Source organism: Coregonus clupeaformis, chromosome 6 (assembly GCF_020615455.1).
Source record: "Coregonus clupeaformis isolate EN_2021a chromosome 6, ASM2061545v1, whole genome shotgun sequence".
NCBI lineage: Eukaryota > Metazoa > Chordata > Actinopteri > Salmoniformes > Salmonidae > Coregonus > Coregonus clupeaformis.
In genome coordinates this window covers 45,852,099-45,871,931 of record NC_059197.1, presented here as the reverse complement: position 1 = coordinate 45,871,931, position 19,833 = coordinate 45,852,099, and the positions used below count along the sequence as shown (strand labels likewise).

At 44.0% G+C, this 19,833-nt stretch overlaps 1 protein-coding gene across 5 annotated transcripts in view; it reads right to left on the bottom strand.

Annotated features, from left to right (window-relative positions):
• LOC121567449 (ubiquitin carboxyl-terminal hydrolase 2-like) overlaps nt 1–19,833 on the bottom strand; it is a 40,156-nt gene that overhangs the window by 4,467 nt on the left and 15,856 nt on the right. For 3 of the 5 annotated variants that reach the window (XM_045220843.1, XM_045220842.1, XM_045220844.1), the window contains exons 3-7: nt 15,889–16,679; nt 1,702–1,752; nt 891–1,017; nt 655–766; nt 7–117 (exon numbers count right to left, since the gene is read on the bottom strand). In XM_045220843.1, coding sequence (XP_045076778.1) covers nt 7–117; nt 655–766; nt 891–1,017; nt 1,702–1,752; nt 15,889–16,635 — 1,148 coding nt within the window. In that variant the 5' untranslated portion in view covers nt 16,636–16,679. Of the gene's footprint in view, nt 1–6; nt 118–654; nt 767–890; nt 1,018–1,701; nt 1,753–6,189; nt 6,831–15,888; nt 16,680–19,833 lie in introns of those variants that run through there. The other 2 variants (XM_045220847.1, XM_045220845.1) reach the window with 2 other exon arrangements.

Here is a 19,833-nt window from a genome sequence, read left to right as displayed (position 1 = left end):
ACTCACGGCAAGTGGTCGAAGTCCTCCATGCTTCCCCGCGGCCGCACCGTGACCCGGTTTACCTCGTTGTGCAGCCCGTCCAATAGGAAACGCAGGAACTCCTGGGCGTCCTGTTGGCTGGAGGGAGGGACACAGACAGACAGACACACAGGTAATTTTTTTTACGCATTGGAAAATCATCTACAATACCATTACTGATACTACAAAGTTATTCGATTTGGAGTGCCTCTGAAATGGCAACCTATTCCCTACAGATATGGGATCATAATGTGGTCACCCTGTTGCAGGAGAACTTTCCTGTAATGCAGGAAATGTCAAACTTGTAGTGTATTTGAGGTTTAAAAACGCTTCTGAAGTTTGTCATTTCCACTTTGAAATTTCTGACTTGATTTTCTCTTACGAAAAATGTATCAACCCCTACAAAAATGTCTTAATTATCATCCACATAATAATTCACATTTCCTGTTGCTGCAGTATTATTTTCCTGTTGTAGCAAACAGGCTCAAATTAAGATCCTACATCTGTATGAAGTGCACAAATATTCACTAGGGCCAATAGGGCTCTGCTGTTGTCAAAAGTAGTGCACTATATAGGGAATAGGGTGCCATTTCAGAGGTGGCCTCTGTGAATATTTAGTTGAGGAACAACACGTACTTGTATCCCACGAATCGGGGGGCGTATCTCTGGATCTGAGTTTTGAACTCTGAGGGGCCGACCGCCTCGCTGCTCGAGGACGTCCACATGGTCTGGAGGAGCTTGGCGAATTCTAGAAGCACAACCAGGAAAACAAGAAGATAGATCACATTCCCACATTGTAAAATGGGAGACTGGATGGTAAATACTATTTTCAGCATTCATTAACTGTATGGGACCTAGGCTAGCTGTCTCACCCTCCATGAGTGCTCCAGTGTTGGTGCGGCTGTTTTTGTTAAGGTCGCGTCGGTAGGAGTTGTGCAGACAGTAGTCCCGGAGGTTGTGCGTGTTGCTGAGACACTGCAGGATGGAGTTCATGAAGCACTGTAGGAACACACACAGTCTTTAGAAGAGGGGTAACACACACATTACCATGCTGTTTGTGGTGCAGGAAGTTACAGCTCCAAAACTGAGATTGTTGAAAAAAATATAAAAAATAATTCCTGCATACACAATTTGACAATAACGTTTTCAACGTTAAAGACAAACGTGCAGAGGTGAAATCGTGTCTGCTGGAGTTATTTTTTCTATATTTCCTCAAACATACACGCACGCACAGAGGAACAGCTAACATCGCGCGGCCACATGTTCACGTGCTAGCATGGGGAAAACAAGGAACACTGGGCTGAGTGAATGGAAGGTAGCAGGGATAGAGAGAGAGAGACAGTCAAGTCCCCCAGCCTGATAAGGTTACTGTACACAGTGGAAGTAGACAGTTTATTTTGGGACCCATCCTTCTCCCTGTTGCCTGGCAAATGCCCCACTCCCCTGTTCCCTCCCTTCCTGTTTGTAGAGCCATGAGATAGCATGGCAAATACTCTCAGCTAAGGGAATGTGTTAGTGATATCAAAACACAGCCCTTAAGCTGATGGCAGAGGATAGGAGATGTGAATTACACTATTTTCGGTACACTGACAATATTCAAAGTATATTACACAATACACATGAATAGAGCCCTAAATATATTGTAAATATATGATGTGTGTGTGCACCCAGGCCATTACTCACGGTATTTCCCAGGTTCCGTAGACCCACCAGGCCCTGGGCACTCTTGGAGTTCTAGGGAGAAGAAGAAAAGCATGTGAGAGAATGTGATCTTCACATGGGCCTACGGTCAAAGGACATGTGCGATAAACATTGGCCATCCTCAGAAAACGGGGCCTTTCTATCATAGGTTAGGCTACTATAAACGCTATGAGATGTAAAGATCGATATATTCTTTGTCAAACATTAGCCTGGGCCTGCTTCAATACAGAGGGAATCACGACGTATGCGCACACCTCAGATGTGCAGTGTTTTCTACACTATCTTGGCTTAGCAATAGCCTAAAGGCTTTTAAGGTGGATAACGGTCTACAATTGTAGAATAAGGGCTTTGTAGAAAATAAAATGACTGACGTCACTGCAGTTTAATTATATAAGTTCAGTCGTTTTATAATTGCGTAGTAACGTAAAGAATTAACAAAGCACCATTCTGACTGTGTACAAAACTTTACATTAAGTACAGCAGGGCCTAGCCTCTCTCTTTAATATGGAATGCAATGGGTTATGCCTTATAGCCTTTGTAGAAATGCTGCAATCAATTATTTAGGCTTAGTACTTTGAACATAAGGCCCCATCACAATGATACAGTCCCCACATTTAGACCAGCGGAAGGGAGACTGGGGTAGGTAGAGAACGGTTCATGCAAAGTCAGACAGGCCAGAAACACATTCACAATGGTGTTTTTATGGGTTGATGTAGAGCACAGATCTGCTGCTGGGGCACAGGAGAGGAAACCTGATCCAGCTTCCAGTGGAACTCAATATAACACTGAAGTGACCCTGACTAAAACTCTCCAGTAACTCTCACCTGCATGTTCTGTTCTGGGCTGGCTCATTTAGCCTCCCTCCCTAGTCCCTACCCATGACCACAGGAGTGACCAACCACCACAGGACACACAGTGAAAAACACACACACCCATGTGCTCCTGGTATCTGGGAGTTCAACCAGGACAGTGTGTAGTGTTTCCAGCTTATGTAGTTATGAGAACACAAACTTGGACAGACTGTAGCATTTTACTATTATATAAATAACCCAATGCCATCTGTCCCCCTTTCCCAACAGAACAGAAAAACCCATCCAACAGTTTAATTAACTCAGGATTATCTAAATCCTCCTTTCTCAATTCCAATGTAAAATAAAGCGATTTATTAGTCCGCGACCACATGAACAAAACACTTCCTGTTGTCAGTTATTGGTTAACTTGCTTTTACTTTTGTGGGAAGTAGTGTGCGAGTGTAGGCTACACTTCAGGAGGAAGGGCAGATTATTAGGTTGCTGCAAGGCAAGTATCATACTGGATGACCACTGATAATGCTAATAACAAACTCACACCGTTTGTCACCTCCAGAACAGTTTTCCAGAACGAGCCCCATGACGTCACAATTTGCCGTACTTTGCTGAGTAATATAATCGGAGCCCAAAATAGCACCTTTCCTTTAGAACTTGCTGCCACGTTCTCATTGGCTGGTTGCTGTCAGAGCGGTGTGACTGTCACTGCAGAAGTCATCCTGACAGCCTCTCGCCAAGGGAATGCTATTTTTACACGAACAAGCTAGAGGACAATATGACATCACAAACGCACTTGGTCACACTCACAACATCTGGCAAGGGCTTTAGTGTGACTTACTGATTAACTGACTGGCCGACCAGTGTTCTTCTTTGGACTAGTAACAGATGAATCAGTGTCACCCATTTTGAAAATGTATTTTTCATTAACATTTGATGATAAACTTAGTTATGGAACGCTAGTCTTCAGTGGTGTGACTAGCCCTGGCACATGCAAGAGGCCCGCTGCTGTTAATCATCATAGCAGTGCACGAATCACCGTGTGTGTGTGTGTGTGTGTGTCCCTGTCAGGAAGTTTACAACATTCTCTTCCCACGTGGAATCAATCGCTCCCTCTCAAGGGCCTCGCTCTCACCATAAAAATAGATCTATGCCGAATGCAACATCATTAGCGACAATCTTGCCTAACATACTAATTAATTTGGAAATGATCTCGATTTGTAGGCTTCTGGGTGATCCTTTTGGGTGACAAAGTTCTAGCCTGAGGCAACAGAGGAAGAATAGGCCTATATAGCACTGCAGAGATGCTATTCTGTCCTGATCCCAGTCAGACAGTAGCCTTGTCTTGTCGGACCAACTGTCACGAGAACATACTTCTTCTAGATTCCCCAGAATACACATTGCACACACATTGAAAATAAATACTGTGAAAGCTTGGCAAATGGGTTTAAGGTTCAAATTGTGTTGGTCAAATGAATTTTCTGTCCATTGCCGCCTAAACCTACATTTAGGCCTACACCACAGTGCAACTGTATTGACAGCTATTCTAAGCAGTGAGTGCTGAGCAACTCTATGCAGTAAGCTTGTGACCAATGTGTGAGTGTGGATGGATACTACACGTCAAGGGGTGGCGGTAGCTTTGAGGTTAGAGAGGCGGGCCTGTGGCCAGAAGGTTGCCGGTTCAAACTCCCGAGCTGCCTTCGGGAAAATCTGCAGATCCGGCAGGGTTACCGGCTTCAATATCCCTGTATACTGCCTCTGTGCTGCTCCCAGCCTGTGTTGTGTGTCAGGTTGGGTACTGTGAGGGCAAACAATAAAGAATATCTGTACAAATGGACCAATAAAGCAAGTATTGTAATCTCTCTCTCTCTCTGTGTCTGAATGCTAGCCCGCAGGTCCCAGGCTGTCTTGCCAACTCCTATGGCCATTGTCATGCCAGAACACTTCAACAGCTCTGGGACTAGGCTATGGTCTAGCTAGCTACAACATGCCAAGGCACATCCATTACAGAATATGATGCGTTAATAATAGGCCAACATCCGCATGCAGCTGCCACAAAAAGGTGATGAGTTGAAAGGCATGATGGAGGGCATTAGGTAATAGGCAGTGTTTGGTTCAAACTGTAGCTAGTCGATTCTCTAGTCTACAGTCATTCCATTTACAGGGGGCACAGGTACAAATTTGGCCTAGTTTTCACATAACACAGAGACTGATTAATTAACTGCATTGCATTCTCAATGTATTTACACAAAACATGATCGCTGCCTCCACGCTATCAATCTGAGGCATTTGATTGAAATGTTATCTGTTGTTGTTGGTATTTTGGTGTTTTGGGTTCTGTGGCCCTTGGCAGACACTGCCATTGATACAGAGCTGAACTATCTCATGATGAAACAGCCAGGTACAAGTTGTGCCCTGAATGGGTTGAGTAGGCCTGGCCTGCCTGACACAGTTCCACCTTGCTCCATGGAATGCGCTATAATCATTAGCTGGCAGCAGTGTTGTGTTGTTGAGTGAGAGCTGCTGGAGATGGAGTACAATGTGTTCTGACCTTCCTGTGCCTGGCCCCTGCTGGGAAATAACAACAGCAACCCACCAACTGTCTTCACATGGAGTGACTGAGCAGTCATGGACCAGTCATGGACCAGTCATGGACCAGCTCAATCAATTTATATTTATATCCACTGTCTCTCTGACTATTCAAGACCAAGATAATGCACTGAAACAATAGGAACACTTTCCCTCCTTTCAAAACAGGTTATAGAAAAGCCTTACAAGACCTACTATGATCCATAGATAAAACATTTGAGGGACAACTGAAAAAACACACTCTTCATTGTGATAGCCAGGTACTAGCGTCTGCCACAGGCTTTCACCTCATGTGAGCGAAGCCTGGGAGCAAAGGATAGCGTAGCCAGGTATACTTTCAGTCATGTCACTCCGCTCCTTCAAATGAGTTTATTCATTGAAGCATTCAATACAATACACATTCTCTAGGAGGAACTCAGATGATTGAAGATGATCAATGAAGCATCAAGGTTCTAATAAAATCATCAATCATTAGACTATAGTGGATAACTGTTTAGGTGGCCAACGAGTTATTCAGTCACTGCTAGATCCATAAACACCATTAGCTCACTAATAAATGTCAGATGACTTCAGCATCAGTCTGAAAATAGACCCCTTGACCAACAATTCTACCTTGATTTGTTTCTCTCTATGGACATGGAATTATGGATAAAAATAGCGAGAGGCTGGGGCATAATGCCTCATGATATTACAGTCGTTGCATAATAAAAAATAATAAAAATATCCATTCTAAATATATTTTGATACATGACTAGTCTATGTAATATAATTCAATATACGAGCAAATGCCGGCTATGGAGTAAGATTAATTCGAGATTATATAACTGGTCTAATGACCTGCCAGAATACTGATCCTCCATAGAGGCTTAACGGAGGTTAAGGTTACTGCTAGAGTGACTGCAATGCTATATCGCTGTCAATGCTGATGTGTAGAAGAACCCCTAGTGATTTTCCTCCAGGAAACGCAACATCAAGCCTCCTAGATCCTTATTGATTAACAACACATCTACTACTGTAACTAATACGCAAACAAGCATTCGATAGATCATCTTGGTGCGAATATATGCTCTCGTCTTACCTTGGCTTGATTAATGAGAAGTCCTACAAAGGTTGACACCAGCACCGAGCCAGACATGCTCGAGCTTTTCCGCCGCATCTCTTGCTTCAAAAACGGGAAAGCAGAGGCCGGCCGTTCTTCGGGTACGGTCACCGTGTATGACTGTCTTATGCTGGGCATGATGACTCTCTGAGATAGTCGGCTACGGATGTGTTCTGATGCTCTGCCCGTATCAGGCAGATAGAGCCGATGCACTCTTGATTCACCGGGAGTTGCGCTCGTTCTCCTGATATTATATGTCGCAGAATCTTTGTATGAAAGTGTAGCCTACCTTACGAATATATTAGTATTTTTTGATCGATCTTGTTCGTTTCCTTTTTGCGGTTGTCATGAAAAACCGAGCCATTCACCTACACTCGATTTACAAGCGATACATACCAGACTGGGACTCCTGATATCATGAAAAAACACATAAACAATACATTAATTCAATAGTTTCGTAATGAAAACAGACTGAGCAATGCCTTATTTTCTCCCTTATATATTCCATAAATCGAAGACCTTCAGTATACGCAAATCACAAAAATATCACTCGTGCAATAATCAATCATAGGGCTGATTCAGAAGTAAATGTACACTGCCTCTCCATCGTTTTACAACGCCGAAGACCCGCCTCTTTTCGGCTTAGTACTACTGACGTCAGCCGCTGCCACAAACCTCTCCGACGTCAAACACGGTCAGAGTTGTCCATTCACGTTTCTACGAATTAAGCTTATGCTTATTACTCGAATGGTGCTTCCAAGGACACCGGTGGAACATTCATTCCCGTTGTCCATACATCAAGCAATGAGATACAACACCTTCGCTGTCCAATATGTGTCCTTTCTAAAGGGCTACTCAGTGTGAGACCCATGCATTTCAATGCAGGACTACATTTCATAGGAGTACATTTACATTTTAGTCATTTAGCAGACGCTCTTATCCAGAGTGACTTACAGTTAGTGAGTGCATACATTTTTTATTTTTTTTTTTCATACTGCCCCCCGTGGGAATCGAACCCCCAACCCTGGCGTTGCAAGCACCATGCTCTACCAACTGAGCTACACGGGGCAGTATATCGTGTTGGGGAGAGTAGGCTACTACTACATGCTCATTATCTGTTAAGCTATTGACCATGGCTGTAATAATCTTGTTGTAATAATACATCTCTTCATAGTTAGCTTCACAGAGGAAGACAGTCATTCTGACACCTGCGACTCAGACACAGCATTAGGTTTTCAGGCCATTTGAAGGTCAAACTGTGATGGCTTCAGCAGTTAAAGTAGGCTTACTCTTCTGTGCGTTGTGGCAGATGGGGAGGAACATCAGGATCAGCCATCAAGCCTTTTGTAAATTCCTAGTAAAGAAGAGCTCCTTCTCTGGAATAGGAGAATAAGGTAGGTCTAACATATCTGAGCTACATTCAGTACCAAAGGTGAGGTTTTACAACATGGTAAAACAGATTGGAGGCTAGAACATGTTTTCCTCATGCAACATCAACAAATATAATTAATTGCCAAACCATTGTCAATTTGCTGTTAATCAATAAAACTAAGTGCTGACTACAGTTTAACCCTCGGTAATACACATTTAGCACCGTTAGCTCTGAACTCTCACCTATGAGAGACAAACATGTTTGCTTGTTTACAGGCTTCAACACTCAATATTGTTGCTCACCGCACTTGCTCAAAGTCTAAAAATACCCTAATTTATTAGGACTCAAAAAGTGAGTGGGAAAATACAGATGGCTTTATGCAGCTCAAATTCCATCAGTCCATTTCAATTTCACCACCTCTCTTAAAACCTAACAAATGACAAAGTACAGCGTACTAATTGTAATTGCAATGATGTTGCCTATTACATTTGAGGAGATCAGAATTACATTTCCCCAAACCAGTCACACATAGAGCAGCGGTCTGCCAAGAAAGGGGATTGGTAAACAGAAGACATTATGAAGCATGAGTGAACATGACTAAACACAAATGAAGGTCTAAACATCATCAGCCATCAACTCAAGTCAGCCTCAGTCAGTCTGATAACGGCTACAGAAATTAGTATAGGCCTAGTATGAACAGCAGACTGCTGCCAAGACGCCTGCCTACCTATATAGGCAACCTAGACTATTACCTTGATTCCATATGAAATGATCTACTAAATAGGTCTACTAAAATGTAATAACACTGGCATAGATTATAGACTAATGACCCAAAACTTTTATGCTGCTACAGCTGCTTCTTTAGCCTTTGGTCTTTAGAAATGTCTTCCTCTGTAATTGTGATGTGCTCCTGATCTAGAAGCAACTTGACAGTAAATTCACATGTCCTACCAAAAGCATTGCTGGCTGTGACGTGACTCATGCTCAACTGAGCTAAATTGTACTAGACTAACTTTATTAAACGCCATGAGCATTGCGTCTATGACGCTTGTATGTTTCTATCATTGTAATGTATGTGTCGTCTACGTCTAAATTCTGTTCATGGTGTCTGGGTCTGTAAGTTGTTATGTCTGATATTTGTCTGAAACATTGTTCCCCTCTACTACTGCTGTCTTGTTTGGACATGGATAAATAAAGGTTCAATATATATATATATATTTGATAAAAAACCTCAATAGGCAGCAAGACACATGTGAGTCAAGAGGGGAGGAATATTGCTGTACTTACTGGGTTTCATTGAAGTGATGTGTAGGCTAAATGGGAAAGAGAGAGAGCAATATGTCCCCAGCTCAGTCTTGTGACCTAGCATGTGTACACAACAAACAGCCAAGGAACACATTCCATTACTCACCAGGCTGAGCGTGCGTGCGTGTGTGTGTGTGTGTATATGAAACAATCCCACCTTCAGGGGAGATGGAAGAAAACACAGATCCTAAAGGATAGCAAACTACAAAATCCGACAAAGAAATTGTATTTTGACTTCTGAGATAAAGACCTGGTTAGCTAGGAAAATCATTACAAATTTGATCAATGAACATCTGCCAACCACATTTCCTAGATAAGGGCACATCAAGGAGAATAATTTGTTTAAGTAAACGCACAAATTGGTTAGCACAACCAAAAGGAAAGTAATACCGTAGTTCAATATAAAGCTAGGCTACATTTCAAAGTTTTGAAACTAGGCTAAATGCAACAATCACTCAAGTACAGAACACAACATTAATAATATAATAATAATATGCCATTTAGAAGACGCTTTTATCCAAAGCGATTTACAGTCATGCGTGCATACATTTTTTTGTGTATGGGTGGTCCCGGGGATCGAACCCACTACCTTGGCGTTACAAGCGCCGTGCTCTACCAGCTGAGCTACAGAGGACCACATTAATGAAAAGGACTTTCTGTTTCAGTTTATATTTAGTCTACTAATCATTCTGCGGGCACTGACTGTAACGGAACAGAGGAAAACGTTCTGAATGGTCATCGTTGCACTTAAAATACCAACATCAAAAGACCTGCTGTTCTCAGTGCCAAGTAGAGTACAGATACCGTTTGCCTACACACTGAACTGTTTGAATCCACTCCCCAAGGCTTCAAATTCAACAACCATCAAGATTTTGACGTTGAGCAGTGTGAATGTTAGGCTACTGTTTGACATCATCATGGGCAGCTTGCTGAGTGGTGGACCTATTTCTCACAATCCAGACCTCTAAACTCCTCAGAAATAATACAATGCCTAATGAGTTATAGATAATTGTTTTCCAGAGGGCTTAGTAATAAAGCTCTTACACAGACCAGACTGGCGTTTCATTTTTTTAATCAAAGCATTATGCTACTGAAGCTGACTGAACAAGGTGGCAGACATGCAAAAACATATCATTGGTTCCACGGGAGTCTAGACATAGGCTAAAGCAACCAAGAGACAAACGGCAGACATATTTCACCCACGTGTGATAGGCTGGCATCACTTATGCCGAGTTGCGGACACATATTGGGACGCCGGGGGTCCCATCAGACAGGAGTTGTACAATGGTTCTGAAAGTGTGTTAATACCTGTTGTAATTAGCTGTCCACTAATTCAGCCAACCAAAACCCCTCCTAGCCCTCTGAGGTAAAGGGGAAACGGTTATAGAACACAGTAGGCCTATGTAACTAAAACCTAGCGCTAAGGGTGATCGAGAAGTAGCTTAAAAGCTAGGCTACCTGATCAAAACCTTCGCATGACGTAGGCCTACTTTTTAAACAACTATTTTCATTTAACTGCTTCCATTGCTGCTTCCATTGTAAAACCCCAGGCTTTTCCACCCTAGACTATAGTACAGTGTAAAGACAGAACAGTAGGCAGTGCATGAACGTGCAGCGCTGCACAGCGTTATTATTACTGTGTCCAGGACTGTGCCAGCCAACTCGTGCCGGGTAAAAAGATAGGATGATGGAGTTTACTGCCACAAGGGAGTTTAGAGTTAGACGCCACCACACCAGTGAGTTTTACATGGAACATGAGTTCATGGGGTTTGATTAAAATAAATTTGCTATTTTTCTCAGTGCCACTTCTAATGTCGATGCCATTGTTCGTTGTAACTAGAAGCTGTGTATTGGGGTCGTATTCATTACACTCCAAATGGAAGAACACTAACTGAATTAGGGAGGGAGTACCTGAACTTGACCGATAAGAAACGCTATTTTTCGTTTTTCCATTGCAGAACATTTTGCTACAGTGTGCCTTAATGAATACAACCCATGGCACTGGGTAGTGTGCAACAGCTGGAGCAGGCAGCACTGAGCTTTAGGATTAAACCGTTTGCCTGGCCGTGCCTGGCTGGATGACCTAAAATGGCATGATGTGAGATCAGGATGGCGTCACAAAAGCCTTCGTTTTGACTAACTGGTCATTTCCTTCACAATGTTTTCCCATGGTTCGTCAGTAAGTCAGCTTTGTGATGATGAACACAAATCCCATGTAGGCCTATGTTGATCCACTCCCAAGGACATAAAGTATAATAGGCATTGAGGCCTATTTTACAATGCAGCTTGCTACGGTCACAGGCAGTGACACCCAATCACGTGTTATCCTACCCACTTCTGATGTTCTTAATTAGGGATGTTTTCAGTTGACTAGGCATTATCACAGTCTAATACATTGAGTTTACCTTTGAATCAGTATCTGTGAAGGACCTCGTTGTTACTCTGAGTCTGTACACTGATCTCTCTTTTGACGAACATATAAGACCAGCTTTTTTTCCATCTTCGTAACATTGCAAAAATCAGAAACTGTGTCCAAGAATGACACAGAAAAGCTAATCCATGCTTTTGTCACTTCAAGATTAGACTAATGCTATGCTCTACTCTCCGGCTGCCTGGATAAGGCACAAAATAAACTTAAGCTAGTGCAGAATACGGCTGCTAGAATCGTGACTAGAACCCCAAAATGAGATCATACAGTATTATTCCAGTGCTAGCCTCTCTACCGTCTTCCTGTTAAGGCTAGGGCTGATTTCACGGTTTGACTGTTAACCTACAAAGCATTGCATGGACTTGCTTGTACTTATCTCTCTGATTTGATCCTGCTGTACATACCTACATGTATGCTATGGTCAATAAGATTCCTTATTGTTCCTAGAATTTCTAAGCAAACAGCTGGAGGCAGGGCTTTCACCTTTTAGGGCTCCTCTTTTATGGAATGGTCTGCCGATCCATGTGAAAGACGCAGACTCAGTCTCAACCTTTAAGTCTTTACTGAAGACTCATCTCTTCAGTAGGTCCTGTGATTGAGTGTAGTCTGGCCCAGGGGTGCGAAGGTGAACGGCAAGACATTGGAGTGACGAACCACCCTACTCTCCACTGGGATTCTCTGCCTCTGACCTTATTACGGTACGAGTCACTAGCTTGCTCGCGCTCTCCCATGCCGTCCCTAGCAGAGCGCATCTCTTCATGCCAGGCTTTTTTAGCTATACTCGACTCTCTTGGGTGGGTTGAGTTACTGACGTAATCTTCCTGTCCGGTTCTGCGCCCCTTCAGGCTCGTGGGGGAGATCTTTGTGGGCTATACTCAGCCTTGTCTCAGGGTAGGAAGTAAATGGTCTGTTGATATCCCTTAAAGGGCGACTGCACTTGGTGATTTGGCCTCGTTTTAGATTTGGTTCATGAAGAAATGCTAGTGGCCATGACTGAATTCAAACGTGAGTTTGTTTCGGGGTGTGGTTCTATGTGGGTGTCTCTTGGGTGTGTTCGCAGGTGGGAAGAGTTAGCCAAATTATTTTGGCAAATTATTTAGCTTCAGCTGGCTGGTGTGCGACTGTGGCAAAGTTGGTTTGACTTTGGATAGCCTATCTCCGGGGCTAATTAGGGACCGCCAATAAATTACACAATGTAAATGAGACAATATTTTCAGATTGCACACCTTTTATTTTTTTCATTAAATGCTTTCAATATTTGTATACGAATTTCTACAATTTATCATTGGTTTGAGGTTTTTAAGTCATTGAAATTTGGAGCTATTGGAATTTTAATTTTACATTGTCCCGATGTACATTGTGTAATTTACCAATGGTCCGAATTAGCCCCATAGGCAGCTGCAGTCCGAATTGATGATTACTCGTGTGCTGCCAGCTGTGTGCATGTGGGCAGGATTGAAACAAACCCAACCTTAATTTACTTTGTGATGCAGTCACTACCACAATTCTCACAAAACTCTCAAAATTCCTCCATACAGAATCTTTCTAGATCCTTGATATCCTTTGTCTGCGCATATGGACTGCCCTTTTCGTTTCAAACCACAGGTTTTCAATGGAGTTCAAGTCCGGAGACTGAGATGGCCATTGCAAAATGTTGATTTTGTTGTCAGTTAACCATTTATTTGTGGAATTTGATGTGTGCTTGGGGTTATTGTCTTGCAGGAAGATCCACTTGCGGCCAAGTTTCAGCCTCCTGGCAGAGGCAACCAGGTTTTTGGCTAAAATGTCCTGGTACTGGGTAAACTTCATGATGCTGTTGACCTTAACAAGGGAAAATGGCTTTATACAATACATTTGATTGATTGATTGGTATAATTAGCTAGGTTTCCCTCTAATTGGTGACAGATTTTCATGTGACTATAAAACATTTTCCCACAAGAGATGTTTCCATCAAACTGTGCGCGATGACGTGGCAGCTAGGCCAGTTGTCTTTCGGTGTAAAACACAACATCTTGTTTATCAATCAGATAGAGGTGAATAATCAGATGTCTTTGAGAGCGGGCAGGGAGGGGCAGAAAATCTGTCTTCCTAGAATGATCTACTTGACCTACAGAACCTCTCTTCTTCCATCCTGACCTTCCATCACTCAGCCTGGGAGATAGCTACACTGATGAGGAGCTGCTGGTCCTACTGGTTTCTCTGAGGCATGACCCAACACATTCCTCAAAACATGACTCCATAAAAACTCCTCCAGCTCCTGGATGAGCTGACAGAACATTGTGACTCAGCCCACAGGGATGCCTGACAGTCAGGACGAAGATTCAGCGCAGATATTTATTTATGCTAACCTTAAGTTAACCAGGAAAGACCCTTGCGGTTAGAAACCTCTTTTTCAAGAGCGAGATTGAGTTGATCTTCTAGAGTGGGGTGAACTATAAGCCCCTATCTCCTAAATCAAACCCCCTTACAGCGCAATCACAGTTATCACACACAGTTCGCATACATGCCCCCCTAGCCCTTACTTCACCTGCTCTGGGCACCTGCCTACTCTCCTGTCATGGTAAGGGGATTTATTGTTAAACTCCCTGCTCTAAACCGGTCCGGGTGGAACATTATGAGAATTAGGAAGGATAATTAAAATGACTTGATGAGAACATTCGAGCCCAGGGCTCAGGAAATCCTCCCGTGACATTAATAACAAAATCTCAACCTCTTGGTCCAATAAGCAACCCAGTTGCACTGTTCCACGTCCAGGAGATTCATTCCCTCACTGATTGATATCTGTTAATTACCGAGAAGATTCCATACCACCTGTGAGTGTCTTCAGTAATGCAGATATGGTGGCAAACAACTGTTAGCCTCGATGCATCCTTCACTGAAAAGTTTCATTACAGCGCATCAACCGCCTCTTTGCCTGCCTGAGCCTGACGCTAATTGTGATAGATGTTGCGAAAGCAGCTCCATACCAACAACAAAACAGCCTTGTCAAAGAGATCGACTTGGCTGGTTGTGAAACAAATGTCCTCTTCCTTCTCCTTCCCACAGTGGTCAGCAATGAGGGCTAATCCCGTAAGTGGGTTAATTCACACTCTGCTCTCTAAGGAGGAGGAGAGGGGGATAGCCAGGCCAGCCACTCCCTCAGATGGCATTACTCTCCATGCGTCACAGAGGGAACACAAGGAGTCTAGTCAATGGGACACCTGCCTCTGTGACAGTCAGTAAGCAGGTTTCCATTGACCCAGGTTTATACAACAAAAGCAATGTCGTAAAAGAAATAATTGCGACATGTTTAATGGAAACAGCAGATATAGGACACATTGTTATCCATTCCACAGGGGTGTATTTTTATTTTGTCTCATTTTCTTTATTGCGACCAATTTTTAGAATAAATGATGATTTCCCGAATACTTTTGAAGGTACGTGGGTCACGTGATGTAATCACGTAACTATAAGCTCCAATCCATATTTAATTATACATGCCTACTGCTTGCAACCTCGATTCTTTCAACAACAATATGTTTCTTTGCAGGACAAGGATTGTCCTGACTTTCAAGGCCTGAATTGCTTCGCCATGCCTTGCTTTTCTGGTTGGCTGGCAAGTTTCACCATCCAATTATTTCAGATCTACATGGGTGCACGTTTCACCATGGCATGAACCATGGCGATATGTTGGCACATGAGAATTATTAGAATATGGCAAATATTTGTGAATTATTGCATTCTATCCATGCTGGCTTTCGCGGGCTACCTGAGACATGATGGGTGGGATGGCATACAGGCTGTCGCCAAGTTAATAATACGCAATTTGCCTAAATGGGTAATTTTTTCATTACATCCAGCTGTTTTTATCGACACAAGATAGTTAATCTGTTTTCTATGCAAACGTTCTAAATGTCGACAAAAAAATCACTGGACAAGTTAATGGAAACATAGCTAGTGACACACAGACAGACACACAGCCCGTTTGGCTAGCCTGGTCCCACTGCCTTGTCAACCCCTATGGTCATTGTCACGTCAAACATGCAGGACCCATAGGAGTTGGCAATACAGCACAAACAGATCTGGGACCAGGCTATAGCTACGGCCTCACTGAGGAACTTCCTGATTCATCATCATGGGGAGAAATGGCATTTCTGAAGACCTTATGGGAGCTATGGCAACAGGAATGTTTACAATCTTACATACAGGGGCATGGAGATTTTTTAAAGCATGTACTTGTCTCTGTGAGATTAATTTAAAAAAAATTAGGAAATAGACCTAATATAGCTAGCTGACATGCTTGCATTTTATACATCAATACGGTATGAATGAATACTGAAACAATTGTCTAAGACCTACTTTATACAGTGTAGTGTGTGACACTGTTCCTATCATATGCACCTATTGTTGCCCTAAGGCAGTGAGTGACTGTGTTCCTCAACACAGGACCTTAGTACTGTACAGTAACAGTGCAGAGCACCTGTACTGACCATGAGCGCCCCCACATGGTGGCAGTCTGCCATGTCAGTGGCCTGAGAGGCAAAATCTGAGATCCCAGAAAAATGTTGAGCAAACAGAAGAACACTGGTCTTACCGGGGAGTCCCTGGTGGAGGAGCTGGATCGTCCATTGCTGCTGCTGTTGCTCCTCTCATATGAGGAGGTGAAGCGGCTACCACCACCGCTCTTCAGGCTGCTGCTGCTCAAGGCCTCCTGTGTGGAGCTGTGTGACAGTCCATAGCTGGAGCTCTGCAGACTGCTGTTGTAGGAGTCGGCCACATCGCCGGCCCTGCTCCGGTAACCCCTCAGGGCGCTGGAGGAGGAGGAGGGGGACGTGGGCTCGGTGAGGCCCAGGGACGACAGGTCCCGCGTCAGATCACTCTGGCTCGACGACCTCCGGCGGCTGAGGGAGATGCTGGAGGCGGCGGGTGAAGAGGAGAGGTAGCTGGAGCGGCTGGGCGTGGTAGACGAGGAGTAGCTGCTATAGCTAGAGTAACCGGAGCCTCCGCTCAGGCCCGACGAGCCATAGGTCTTCATTGGGGTGCGGCTCAGGCTCTCGCTGCGCCGGCTGCTGCTAAGGAGGTCAGTGCGGGGGATGGGCCGGCCCCGGTCGAGCTCCAAGGAGGTGCTGTAGTTGCGGGCGCGGTTGGCGGCACTGCTCAGGTAGCTGGAGGAGGAGTAGCCCGAGGAGGAGGCAGCGTTGCTCCTGTAGGAGGGCAGCTTGTCCCGGTCGGAGGTGTAGGAGCTGAGGGAGGAGGGCGTCAGGGAGGAGCCATACGAGCTATAGGCACTGGTATAGGAGGAGCCGGTGTAGCGCTTGGCGGTGGTGGAGACGCGAGACATACTGGATTCTCAGGCACAGGTGACGCGGTGGAAGACCGCATCGACTGCAAGACAAGAGAGAGAACAGAAATCAGTGCGTTTCTATTTTCAGACTGTGAGTGGGAACAACTTGAGTTCCACAAATGAAAACGTATTTAGCAACATTTTAATCTTTATAACCACCAAATTCAATTGTATATTTTATATCAGATCAGCTCCATCTTAGTCTTATGGGTTAGTCTCATCTGATCACGAGAGAGGTAGGATGCCAAAGGTCACTAGGCCATCCTCCAACTCTTAAAATATGAGTGCACTATTTATCAACGGGCTGAATATAGCATGGCTCATTGCTCGAGACTGAGGTTTTACTCGTGTACAGGATACAAGTATTCGACAAGCAACGTCATGTGACCCTCCTTGGAACATATTACACAATATCAGCTGTGTCATCAGTATTCAACCTGAAGTAGAACGCTGAAACACTGCTCACGCAACCAACTGGAAAGTTATGCTTGGTAAGTGATGTAATGTCGTAGCGATGGGTTGCACAGCTCAACGTTGTGGCCGGCTGAACGCGCCCCTGGGAATCCTGTAATGGGAGAGTCTCCCTCAGCGAAGCACTGAATGTTTCTGGTGGCACAGTCTGTTCCTGAGGAGAGACAGGGCTCTTGTTAACAAGGTAGTGCAGCGTCTGAATAAATAAAAGTATCTGGTGTTGTCGATCCGTGTTCGGTTCAGTGGGGAGGCTCCTGTTTCTTTAATCTCTCTCTCTCTCTCTCTCTCTCTCTCTCTCTCTCTCTCTCTCTCTCTCTCTCTCTCTCTCTCTCTCTCTCTCTCTCTCTCTCTCTCTCTCTCTCGCTCTCTCGCTCTCTCGCTCTCTCGCTCTCTCGCTCTCTCTCTCGCTCTCTCATTCCAGGCCACAGGGGCATCAATAATTCAGCATATGGATCTGGAGTAGGCAGAGCACTGGAGCCAGGCCAAGACATACAGCTCTGTGCAGCTAGCTAGACCCAGCCGGACTACTCAGGCTCTGGAGCACTACTGCTAGGTCAGCTTAGCTAGGCTCTCACCTAAACCCCACAGTGGATTTGTGGGTATAAGAGGCCTCTGCTTATGCACCCTACAGAAGCAGAGGGTGCTTATAAATAAAACAGTACGCCTAGGTCCTAGAGTAGGCGGACATACTGTAGCTTGTTTGTGATTCCCTGTTTTCCCTGGGATGAACGTTTTAAAGTCAACCTCTCTTAATGTGTTGTTTAAATAGGCAAACCTGATCTAACGGATGTCCACGTGGCCAGACCTGGCATGTGGCAACAGGGTACCTAGGGTCAGTATCAACTTTGGCCACATGGGAAATGTCTTCAAATGGCAGTCAAATACAAAGAGAACAGGTGATAACAAACATAGAACACTATCTCCACCACACTACCGAATAACAGTGACAGTGCGTGCCAATTTGCACCGCAAGGCAAACCTGGACATGTCTATTTGAATGTACAAACAGAGAGAGTGCTTGTTCTTGCAACCCCTGACAACTACTTCTACCCATTCCTAATTGCCCCCACTATAAACATACACAACATAATTTAGGCTTCTGCAGGCGTCTCGTCCAATAAATGAGGGCCCTGACTGAGACAAGTTCAGGCTAGCCTGGCGCCGTCACTTAAAAAAATAGGAAAACAACATCCATGGGGAATACAGCCTAAATGGACATTTGTAAGATGACAGTAGCACAGCACAATTGTGTTATTCACTTCTGAAACCAAAACACACAAATCTGCTGGTTGCCATGCATTTCAGCCTCCCCAAAGGCTCTACTAAACTGTGGTTTCCATGACTACATGGCAACAAGCACCATTTGACTGCCACACAATCTCAGTGTCAAAGCAGGTGTTGCACTGATCCCATTGACTTGCTGATTCCCTTGCTCTGCAGATATATAAGGTCCATCTAGCTATAGCCTAAGGCCTAGTAGATGGGACTCTACTTGAGCATATAGAAAGGGTAGATAGTCTTTTCAATCTATATGCCTAATCCAAGTTTATTGCCGAAGAGGATATATTCCTGTTTCCATCTTTACCTGCAAAATCCAGTGATTCCCAAGCAGGTGTATGCTATATAATTGAATAGGGCCTAAACCCTGAAACCTCACACTGAGCCACTCTTTCCCCCAGTCTGTCCATTCCTACTTCTCCCGCTTATCACAGTGTAATTGCGTTCTTCTGATCTCTCAGCCTAACAGGGGTTATATAATGTGTGATGACACAGGAACGCTCTATGCTACACCCAGCGTGACATTGTATGTTAGAATGTTGGATCAGCATGGACTCTCTGTGGAGTGCTGGGAGGGGAGGCAGGTGAGAAGTGTTGTGCTAACGTAAACTGTGGGTTCTGTGGCTACTGTAGACCTGCAGAGGGTTTCAAAATGCTCATGCTCTCATAGCTAAGTAGATCACCTGACAATTTGAAAACAGTCACAAGGGCTGCGCCTCAACTGAAACGACTGAAAAAGTCCAGTCGCTGAGTCTGACAGAGAAGCATCAAGACAGGCCTCCATAACAGGACAGCGTGGCACAGTAACTCAAACGAGCTAGCTAGCTAGCTAACTTACCTCAATATAATGTTCCTCACCTACTAACCTATATTATTATCTACCTTTAGCTATGGCACTTCACCGATTTAGATACTGAAAGTCTACAACATGTTTTTTTACCTCCAACAATTCCCAATCCCTGTGTATCTGTGCCGTAACAACAAATAGTCCTTTCGACACCTTGTAGAGTCCATTGCAACTCAATATTAGGAAGGTGTTCTTAATGTTTTGTACACTCAGTGTACTGTACAGTGCCTTCGGAAAGTGTTCAGACCCCTTGACTTTTTCCACATTTTGTTACGTTACAGCCTTATTCTAAAATTGATAAAATTGTTTTTATCATTCTACACACAATACCCCATAATGACAAAACGAAAACAGGTTTTTATAAAGTTTTGCAAATGTATTAAAAATAAAAAACTGAAATACCTTATTTACATAACTGTTCAGACCCTTTGCTATGAGACTTGGAATTGATCTCAGGTGCATCCTGTTTCCATTGATCATCCTTGAGATGTTTCTACAACTTGATTGGAGTCCGATTTGGAAAGGCACACACCTGTCTATATAAGGTCCCAGTGCATGTCAGAGCAAAAACCAAGCCATGAATTGTCCAATCCGAGACA